Below are 11,014 nucleotides of genomic sequence, written 5' to 3' on the forward strand. Positions count from 1 at the left end.
ATTGCACAACCTTCAATTTGGAGTCCACTCCCTCATGGTCCGCTGCCTCATGTAGACTCAATCCAAACAACCATAGTTTCATAACACAAATTCTCGATGGCCAAGTTATGGATTCCCAATTCTTATTTTCACCACAAATTCTCCATTTAAACAATAGTAGAGATAATTGCTCGAAAATTGGCAACAGAACTTCAAAATCACCACACACAAAAAATACTTTCTGCAAATCTAGTATCTAAGAGCCAAAATAATGTTCTATAATCCATAAGTCATCGGAAATTAACCAAGAAAAGTCAGATAATCACCATGAACAGTGAAACCCGAAAGAACAGAATATCTCAAAATTGCAATTCCTTGAATCTTAAACAAAACTGTAAATTAATTATACCATCTTGTAGAGCTCGACAAGGGGATGAAGTTTGATACCGGGTCTGAAGCCTAGCGTCACCGGAAAACATGGCAAATCGCCGGGAAACTCAGAAAAGTTATCTTCTTCGATTCTCCCTCAAAACTTGTTATCTGGACAACGAACGCCACGGATAAGTCGTCAAGGACAAGAGGAAGCTTTTGACACTGGTAAGCCGCCACGATTTGACCGGAATCGGAAAACCCATCAGCGAACCCAGAAATATTTTGGGCTTCGATTCTCTCTTACCGGAACTTGTATGAAGAAAAATAAAACACAGGGAGGACGACAACGTCAAGACAAAGCTAACGCCACCAGTCCGCCGTCGATTCGTGGCCGGAGGACGGAGAAATGGCTCGGTCTCCATCACGGGTATCTGGGTCAGTGGAGACTCGGTCTGGGCTTTGACCTGATGTGGGCATGTGGGCCACCTCGCCATTTTGGTTATGGAGTTTTTCGGTGAGGGAGTGGAGAGAGGTGAAATGGAGACGTTAGATCAGGTCAGAGATGAGAGAGAAGACGTCAGAGTGGGATTGAAGTTTGAAGGAAGAAGAAGATATATTTTTTTGTTATGATTTTTTTTGGTCTTGAAATGACCATTTTAGCCCTTACAGTGGGCCCCGAACGTCAGATTTAACATCCAAATTGGATGGAACTCTGAAAATTGGACACGGCTGATGAAAATTAGGAGTTCAAGGGTAATCTTGATGAAATTAGAAGTTCAGGGACTAACATGAAGAATGAGTGAAAGTTCAGGGACTAACATGAAGAATGAGTGAAAGTTCAGGTAGGTAAACTGAAATTAATTCATAAAAATTTGTTGTTGGGGTAATTGAGATAAGTTTGGCCAATTTTAGTGCTATGGGTCAAGAACCCTTAATTTAAATTAAAAATTTTTATATGGATAACAAACTAACAGCGGGTGTCATGACGTTGTATGTGAATTCATAGGAAACAATCATGTAGCATGTTTACTCTGTGTAGGCGCAGGGACACACTAGCCGAGTTTGCAGCATATGCTATTGTCATCATCGAGTGAATAATTCGGCATCCTCCAACACCTTAATTCGATCTCAAGCTGCAGAAAGTACCCATTTACTGAAAAAATCTGTATATCTCTATCTCTGTCTATTTTAGCAGCGTGCAACCCCTCAGTCCTCCAACCTTTGTAAAGTGGGCAATCCTATAACATCTGCTGTCACATGAATTAAAGTAATTTACAAAGACAAACCAAATCAGCATGAAAATAGTACTTTGCAACTGTTTCGAGCAGAAGATAGACATGCTGAATTGGTTCTGGTTAAAGCTTGGTGGCTCGGAATTATAATAAAGCAACAATATTATTCTGCAACTTGACATGCATTGCTAAATGAGCAAGAAAATTGTGTTGCATACACATTTCTAAGCACTTGAGAAATAAGCTTTTGCTTTCTTTTTTATTGAAACATGATGGCTTTGGATTTAGAACAAGCAACAATATTATGTGCACGTTCTCATGTTCCGTAAATTTTGTAGCAACATGGATCAAAATAGCGATTAAGAGATCTCATGTCTTAGAAGAATCAAGCGCTTAGACGTACAATTGTATGAGATTATGGTTGTATGGTTTATAGATAAGAGAAGGCTTAGGCTTTATGATAGTTGTGCGTAGATTGTCCGATTTAACTTTTTGTTAATCTACGTTTTGGTTAACCGTTAATTCAACGGCTTTCAGTATATTCAACATGAATGTTGAACAATGTTATGAAATTTCTTCAATTTTAATATACAATTCATCCTCATTACTAGAACGACAGCTAGGTACATGATTCCAAACTACATCAACTCCCACCAAGTAAAGAGCTAAATAATTAAAAAGAAGTTATCCTAAAATATATGATTTAGAAAGTATAAAATTTTAATGATTCAATACACATAAAACCATTTTATGATAATTCAACAAGCTATATGTACTAATATATATCAAGTATTAGTACAATCTCTTTTTACTGGGTTATAATTATTGATACATGCAATCTATGTCCTTCTAATAACGTCACACTTTTGAAGTACCATTTATCACCTTTTGTTGTGACTCTATCAGTTGTTACTTGTTAGCTCCAATACTGTTTTCTTCAACTATTGCTTGCCCATTAATATTGTCTTAACCTTAAAAAGTGCCCATGTCTTCGGTACCTTCCCACATCTTCAAGTTGCTGACAATACTTCCCAAACATCTCTGTGGTGACATAGAGTTTGAAATCCAAACTCAGCAAAAATGCCATCTCCATGTTGTTCATCTCTGCTGTGCTCACTCCTCCCACTTTGGCATAGTAGCCATTGCTATAACAACTGCAATAATCACATAAAATGTAATTCACAACACACACAAAATGAGCATGAATTTACTATATACACATTTCGTCATGTGGATTTTGATTCGCCATGGGAAACATACAAAAAGCGCAAACAAAATGAGCACGCAACTTATGCTGCAACAACTATAGGCCTGTGATACACAGATGTGCTGTCTTTATTGTCGAAACTCGATGGCTCAGAATCATATAACAAGCAACAAACAATAGTATAGGTACTTACTCGTCATCCATAAATTTTGCAGCAATCAGAATGCTGGTGATTAAAAGCCGGTGAACGTTGAGAGAAGTGAGACAAGTCCCAGTACGTTGTAGAAATCTTTCGATGTATATGTATGCAACAACAAAGCAAGAGTTGCTGCAGCTTGAGTACTTGAAGATGCGCTCAATATACTTTCTAATGCTTAAGGCAGGAACTTCTGAGGCATGGAACATTGTAATAACGTCCTTCATCTTTGATTGCCTTACTAATCTCTCATTCTTTCGAACTGATCCCTCCAGAATTGAAGAGAGGACCGATAAAACTCGTGGTTTTCCTGAATGTCCTGCTGCAGAGTCCTCCAACCCCAAAGATGAGAAAGTCTCCGAGAGTACAACCATGCTATCCAGTGCCCCTGCAGATCTCATGTTCAAGCTGCAAAACAAAACCAATCGGAAATTTAGTTGGAGTGCAACAGATATGTGCTTACAGACCAATCTTGTTTTTGATGCATTGCCAGCTAGCTTTAGTTCTGACAGATATATATACTTTGTCCGAAACGTTGGTAAAGTATAATTATAACATAAACAGTGGTATATATCTTCAGCACTGTGGAGAATAAAGTGGCCGCAAATTAATATGACCTTTCACTTTTAACATTATGGAAACCTGAATATTCTTTTTTCACTCTGGAGAGATGTGACAAAGATACCTGTATGCTCTTGTGTATGTTCTATCAATCTTTTTGGGGTATTTATACCTGAGATATAATTGAAGGCACCTTTAAACTAAGAATAAGAAAATATCTTGCCCTTACATCTTCTATCTGGGATTTATAATTTATGGTAATTTTTGAGAGGGAGTTTGCATGGAGTTGTTCCTCGGCCATTATTATTATATATATATATATATATATATATATATATATATATATATATATATATATATATATATATATATATGAGACTCGAACTTATTATCGAATTGTTTACCGGCCCACAGCTAAAGGCCGCTTGAGTTGAAGCTTTTGGACCATTTGGAGTACTCCTTTTCCATAGAAGATCGACGATTATAACTTATTTTGTGACATGACACTTCATAACTTATATATATATATATATATATATATATACATATCCTATCCAGAGCGGAGCTCCGTTTTGAAATTAACTTGTGAAGTTCGAGTTTTGGGTCACTTTTCGGTCGCATATCCACATCTTGACCGTTCAGTTTTTAGGTACTAGTGTATAGATCATCTTTGCAAATTTTCAGCCAAAATGATGATCGTTAAGGCATTGATAACTGCCTTAAAGCTAGTACGGTTCAGGTTGACAGATTCAGTCCGTCCATTGGTTTAAGCGAGTTAGATACCTTAACGATCATCAATTTGGCTGAAAATTTGCATAGATGATCTATACACTAGTACCTAAAAACTGAACGGTCGAGATGTGGATATGCGACCGAAAAGTGACCCAAAACTCGAACTTCACACGTTAATTTCAAAGCGGAGCTCCGCTCTGGATAGGATCTGTATATATATATATATATATCATATTTTATCCAGAGCGAGGTTAGGGTTTAGGGTCACTGTCGCATTTCCACATCTCGACCGTTCAGTTTTTAGCTACTAATGTATAGATCATCTCTGCAAAATTTCAACCAAATTGATGGTCGTAAGGCATTGATAACTGTCTTAAAGCTAGTACAGTTTAGATTTGACAGATTCAGTTCGTCCACTGGTTTAAGTGAGTTAGATACCTTAAAGATCACCAATTTGGCTGAAATTTTGCATAGATGATCTATATATTAGTACTCAGTGTTCTAAAACTCGGCCGCCCAGACCGCCTAGGCGCTGGGCGGTGAGTCTCCGCCGCGATTAATGTCAAATCGGTGGAGGTGGGCGGTTGGGGTTTGGGCGGCCGCCTAAGCGGTCTAGGCGGGCGATTAGAAGCCTCGATGGTTGGGCGGACTGGCCTGGGCGGACTGCAATTGAAATTTCTTTTCCTTTTCATTTTAATTTGGATTTGTTTCAGCACCGATGGAGGTCGGATCCTCAACTGCGATTGAAATTTTTTGTCTTTCTGAGTTTTGGCTAGATGGGTCGATCTGATTTTGGGGTGTAGATTGGTGGGATTTGATCTAAAGTTCGCTGATTGGATCCGGTGGAACACAAATTTATCTGGGTTCAATCTGAAATGGTATATTTCTATATCTCAATCTCAGACTGCAACTTCGTTGACCAAAACGCTCCGATGTCAGATTCGATGAGCTTAATCGACTCGGGTGTTAAATCTAAACAAACCAATCATGTACAGAGGAGCATAAACATTGTGGAACTTGGAAGGCTCACTTCGTTAGGGAAGTTTATATTGAATTCTGAATACAATAAACTCTCTGGGGGTATAGCTCAGGATCTTGGATCACCGACTGAACTCGAGTATCTTGACTAGTTCTGGTTTTCAAGGTTGGGTCTTTCATTCCAACTTCACGAATTCTAGGTGCTTTGAATATCATGACAGATTGGTGAGTTGAGCAAGTTACAACTTCTCCAAATTTAGGAAAACCAAGTTTGAACTGAGGATATTCTGATACGGCATATTGGAATTGGAAAGAAGTCACTCTGTTCACGTTCTTCAGCCTGTACTGATGGTTGATTCTTAATTGTACTGGTAGTTGTTGGGCTATTATATATCATATAAATCAATCATATAATACTATAATAGTACTGATGGTTGGGATTTTTCCTTACTTTTTGACATAATGGGATTTTTCTTTAGTTGAATTTCAGTTTTTTCTTTTGTCAGAATATACTTGAATTTCAGTTGGGTATTTCATATTATAATGTTTATGGAGATTTGAGACAATGGATTGGCGTATGTTGGTATGATATGGATTTAAAATTGGTAAGTAATGTTGAAAAAAAAAATTAATTTTATGTAATTATATGTTATAAAAATAAAATAAAAAATACAAAAATACAAAACTGCCTAGGCGCTAGTCTCCTGGCCACCGCCCGACTAGCGCCTAGCGATTTTTCGAACCTTGTTAGTACCTAAAAACTGAACGGTCGAGATGTGGATATGAGACCCAAAAATGACCCTAAACCCTAACCTCGCTCTAAAATTTCAAAGCGAGGCATCGCTCTGGATAGGATCTGTATATATATATATATATATATATATATATATATATATATATATAACTAATGCAATACATAACAAATGATTTCCTAAATTGAGGTAGCTAGGTACATATAAGAATAGTTGGCAAGTATCTCACCGTATATTTGTTATCAGTTGGTATTTGATTGAATCTTGGTATAATAACTTGGATGCCAGTCTATGCAGTGGCGGAGGGAGGAATATATATGTATGGGGGCCAAAAAATTTAACCAAACACCAAAAGACCATTGATGAACCAAAATACATCCCCTGTAGAACATGAATACATGATACTGATGATCGAACATCAAGTCATCAATTCACATTGTTCTCAATAAGTCTATAGGAAATACACAAGAACAGAGCCACAGAGGAGAAGAAAAACAGTAGAAAAGAAACAAACAAATTAATCAACCTGAGTGCTGGCTTTGGTAGTTGAGTTTGATCAACAAAGAGATATTGATATCTGAGATTTGAGAAATGCAGTCATCGCAGCAACTAGGAAGCCAGCAATATCAGTTTATTGACTTTGAGTGCAGAGTGCTGGCTTTGATAGTTGAGTTTGAATATATATGCTAAATGGGGTTGCACAAGAAGCTTCATGCTCCCCTTTTTCTTGTTTTGTCCGTTGGTTTGTGGGAATTGTGTGTTGTGGGCCTACTAATATGTTTAGACGGTTTGAACTATCATATTTGTGGGCTTTGAATTATGCCATTAATGTGGGAACACCGAACTCAATATATATACATATATCATATATGTTGTTTATATTTGGCCACTTGATGGGAGCAAATTGTATCCTTGTGAGCCATGTGTCATAATCTCAATGGGGGCAGTGGCCCCCACTCGTCCTGAACTGCCTCCGCCCCTGAGTCTATGCCAAACATGCCATTTATGTGGCAAGCGTTTTGATATGTTGTAGATGGATGAACAGTATAACCTCATCGCCAAAAATTGAAAGTATCCACCGGATTAAGGTAGTAGAGTAATTACAAGCAACCTAATTAGGTGATAAAATAATTTGGGGTTTACATCTAAAACCAATTGACTATGGATGGAGTGACCCAAACCCTTATAAACTCACTAGCAAGGTCCTATTTTCTCATGTGGGATGTATATACTCTCAACACACCCCCACACATGTGGCGAATTTTCAAGCCATACACGTGGACAACTTTGGGTGACGTGGAGCTCGTGTGGCCGTGTGGTATGCACACATGGACGACTTTGGGTGACTTGGAGCTCGTGTAGCCGTGAGGCATGCACACATGGAATAACCCGCTCTAATACCATGATAAAGTAATCTGAGGTTCACATCCAAAATCAAAGTGGCCCTAACCCTTATAAACCCACTAGCAAGGTCTCATTTTTTCCATGTGAGATGTATATACTCTCAACATTAGGTAGGTATTATTTCCTTTTGTGATTTTAAGATTTCACCAAAAAAAAAGAAAAAAAAGGTGGCATGTTATATTCTTCTATCCATGAGCGATGCCTCATATTCATGTAGAGCTAGAATCTATTTGCTTTAACTCCGTTAACATTATAATGAATAAAAATGGAAAGGAATTAGAATAGAGACTCCAATTAAATGCATAGAGATTCATTTGACCGGTTGAAAACGATAAATTTTGAAATTCATCAAAAAAAATTTGTTCTATCAATCTATTTGCTAAACTTTTAAATGTTTTCGATCAACTAGGATTTTATCTCATTTTTGTATCAATCATAAAATAAATAAAAAAATTATGCAAGGTTACATAGCACAGTGCCCTAATAGAAATCTATCACAGTGAATATAAAGGCCTAATAAGAATCTGTCACATCGAATATAAGGCCTACTATTAGACCATCGTACCATCCATATATCACGTTAAAGAAAACTCTAAACCCTTAAAAAAAAAAAAAAAAACCCATGGTCAAAGTATATATGGAATCTCACCTGCTCTTGGGGGGGCGTATGGACACCATATCTGGGATTATCTGCCATGAGATGTATTCCCTAACTTAGAATGACAAACGTACGTACATGACAGTCAAGCAAACCTTCCTATTAAACCCTAGTGCACATTACAACATTGAATGCCCCTTCTTTAAGGCTCTCCCTCACTGATTCTCTGTACTCTCTACAAATCATACCAACAAAAACCCCATTCCAGATGACTACCCAATGTGATCAGATGGCTTCGAAGCTCGCCTCCTCCTCCCCCTCTTCTTCTTTCAAATACCAGCATGCCTTTCTCTACGCCTTAATCTTCTCTTTATTCCTGGTACTCCTCGTTTCATCTTTCAGACTCAATGTTATCAACTCCAACTTCGTAAATTTCGTCGTTGTTCGTCGGCAGCAGCAGCAGCAACCGGTCAAGAATCACAACGATAACGCCGTTAACGTGATCAAAGCCGTCTTCAAGAAATTGGGTAGAAGGAAGATGAAGGTCGGGTTGGTCAACGTAGACCACGACCACACACAGCTAATGCATGGATTAGAAGGTATAGACCCGGTTCCGGTGAGATTCGATAGAGTTGCTGCTGATCGGAAGTGGGAGGATTTTTTCCCGGATTGGATAGACGAAGACGAGAGATGGGGCCGCCCAAAGTGTCCGGAAATCCCCATGCCGAAGTTTGAGGATTACAAGGGCATCGATGTGATACTGGCCAAGGTCCCATGTGGGACTAATATTGGGAGTGGTAAGAAGGAAGGGGTTAGGGATGTGTTTAGGTTACAAGTGAATTTGGTGGTGGCCAATATGGCGGCGAGGATAGGGTGGATGGACCCTGATTATGGTGCTCCTCATCGGACGGTGTACGTTGTGTTCATCGGATCTTGTGGGCCCATGGTGGAGATTTTCAGATGTGATGACTTAGTGATGCGTCAAGGGAATTATAGGGTTTATAAGCCTGAGATTGGGAGGCTGAAGCAGAAGGTGCTTATGCCTTTTGGGTCGTGTGAACTTGCCTCTGGTTATGCACGAGCAGGTAATTATCCATGCGTTATCTTGGTTATCATATTGCTTTTAAACCTTTAATTAGAAGAAAATCTGTACTTTTTTATTTCACTACTTGCAGGTTAAAACCTTTTTTTTTTTAATCCTGAAGAAAGTGAAATTTGAATATACTTGTGAATGGAATACCACTAAATCGACAATCGATTAGTTTGTTGATATGGGTCGGACCATTGGCATTCCCTTAAGTGCTATAAATTTAGTAATTAGTAGTTTCGTAATTTTTAAATTTTTTTTTTTTCAGAAGTAGTAGTTTAGTACAATTAGACTTTCAAATTTGAACTCTTTGAATCCGGACTTCGTTTTGATTTAATACTTGGAATCCTGATTTTAAGTTCATAATTTTTATCATGTTAAGTAATGATATTTAACCACAATTAGGAGATTGTCGTTGGTCGTTTCATCTTCTTTCGGTTTCTGGTTGAGTGGTTGGTGATTTCGAGTCATGCATTTCGACATTTTGCAATTGAGTATTATCAGATTTTTCAATATCAATTTTAATGGTTCAGTATCACTTCCCACCTCAAGTAACACACGGAATTACACAAATTTTAACCAATTAATTCTTAATCAACTTGATCATTCGGCAGGTAAAGAAGCTTGGAGACCAAAGTACAAATACCGACCGAGACATGCCTATGTAACAGTCTTACACTCCTCAGAAGCCTACGTTTGTGGTGCAATAGCTTTGGCTCAAAGCATCATACAAACCAACTCCACCAAAGACCTAGTCCTCCTCGCTGACGATTCCATCACTCCCACATCCATCGCCGGCCTACAAGCCGCCGGATGGGATGTCAGGCGAATCCAACGAATCCGAAGCGTCTTTTCCGAAAAGGGTTCATACAATGAGTGGAACTACAGCAAACTACGTGTATGGCAACTAACTGAATACTCTAAAGTCATTTTCATCGATGCAGACCTTCTAGTCCTAGAAAACATGGACATCTTCTTCACATACCCACAATTATCTGCTGCGGCGAACCACAAGCACTTATTTAACTCCGGCTTGATGGTTTTGGAACCATCTCAATGCATGTTTGAATACCTAATGCGAAAAATCTTCAAAATCGAGCCTTACAATGGTGGTGATCAGGGATTCCTGAACGAAATCTTTACTCGGTGGCATAGACTCCCTTGGTGGCTAAATGCATTGAAAACTTTCGAGGGAAAGAGTATCGAAAAACATGTGATGGCCAATGACCTTTATGCAGTACATTATTTAGGGCTGAAGCCCTGGATGTGTTACAGAGATTATGATTGTAACTGGGATGTAGACAGTCATCAAGTTTTCGCGAGTGACTCAGCTCACCGGAGATGGTGGCAAATTTATGATGCCATGCCTAAGGAGCTGCAACCTTATTGTGGTTTGACACAGAAGATGGAGAAGAGTTTGAAGACGTGGAGAGATAGAGCAGCTAATAATGCTGGATTCGTTGATGGTCACTGGAAAATTGAGATTAAAGACCCTAGACAGCACCATTAGACTTAATTAAAGGGTGCCTCCTATAGTACTTCGATCAGCTTTATATATGTTGCTTCTCTGTACGGGCTGTACAAAATTAACTGTTGAGTTCTGTTTGTTTGCATGCATGGCAAAATTTGTGAGGTTTCAATTATTAGTCAATTACAAATTGTTCCGTTCTGTGTAACTGCTTGTAGAAAATATCTTCCATTCGATTATATGTATACGCAAATGTCTTTGGGCAACATATCTTAAAGTATATGATGATTCTCTGTTTTTCGACTTTCATACTTAGGTTAATAGGCTCAATTCTTTGGGAGGGTTAAAAATTTGAAATTCTTTTTCGTAAAAAAGTTTTCGATTTGATAAGCCTCAGAAAAGTTACATTAACATTTCTTTTCCCGGACAATAATGCATAAAGGAAGCA

At 38.3% G+C, this 11,014-nt stretch overlaps 2 protein-coding genes across 2 annotated transcripts; one reads left to right on the plus strand and one right to left on the minus strand.

The window, feature by feature from the left end:
- Positions 1-2,337: 2,337 nt before the first annotated feature.
- LOC133722557 (cyclin-P3-1) lies at positions 2,338-6,654 on the minus strand. Its single transcript, XM_062149442.1, has 4 exons — positions 6,536-6,654; positions 6,239-6,390; positions 2,984-3,394; positions 2,338-2,737 (listed from the first exon to the last, which is right to left on the minus strand). The coding sequence occupies exons 2-4, from the start codon at positions 6,385-6,387 to the stop codon at positions 2,539-2,541; spliced, it is 759 nt and encodes a 252-aa protein (XP_062005426.1). The 5' UTR covers positions 6,388-6,390; positions 6,536-6,654; the 3' UTR covers positions 2,338-2,538.
- Positions 6,655-8,279: 1,625 nt separating this feature from the next.
- On the plus strand, positions 8,280-10,608 carry LOC133722691 (putative UDP-glucuronate:xylan alpha-glucuronosyltransferase 5). Its single transcript, XM_062149564.1, has 2 exons — positions 8,280-9,096; positions 9,713-10,608. Exons 1-2 carry the CDS (start codon positions 8,280-8,282, stop codon positions 10,606-10,608), a joined length of 1,713 nt encoding a protein of 570 aa, XP_062005548.1.
- The last annotated feature ends 406 nt before the right edge of the window (positions 10,609-11,014 follow it).

Source organism: Rosa rugosa, chromosome 7 (assembly GCF_958449725.1).
Source record: "Rosa rugosa chromosome 7, drRosRugo1.1, whole genome shotgun sequence".
Lineage (NCBI taxonomy): Eukaryota > Viridiplantae > Streptophyta > Magnoliopsida > Rosales > Rosaceae > Rosa > Rosa rugosa.

What these genes read in the sequence shown, in the direction of transcription:
- LOC133722557 (XM_062149442.1), bottom strand. Translation starts at nt 6,387, where the DNA reads ATGTATTTTGGTTCATCAATGGTCTTTTGGTGTTTGGTTAAATTTTTT. An exon ending in CAACTGATAACAAATATACG is followed by an intron (nt 3,395 to 6,238) that starts GTGAGATACTTG and finishes TTTGTTTTGCAG; the next exon opens with CTTGAACATGAGATCTGCAG. An exon ending in GCAAAATTTATGGATGACGA is followed by an intron (nt 2,738 to 2,983) that starts GTAAGTACCTAT and finishes TGATTATTGCAG; the next exon opens with TTGTTATAGCAATGGCTACT.
- LOC133722691 (XM_062149564.1), top strand. Translation starts at nt 8,280, where the DNA reads ATGACTACCCAATGTGATCAGATGGCTTCGAAGCTCGCCTCCTCCTCC. An exon ending in CTCTGGTTATGCACGAGCAG is followed by an intron (nt 9,097 to 9,712) that starts GTAATTATCCAT and finishes ATCATTCGGCAG; the next exon opens with GTAAAGAAGCTTGGAGACCA.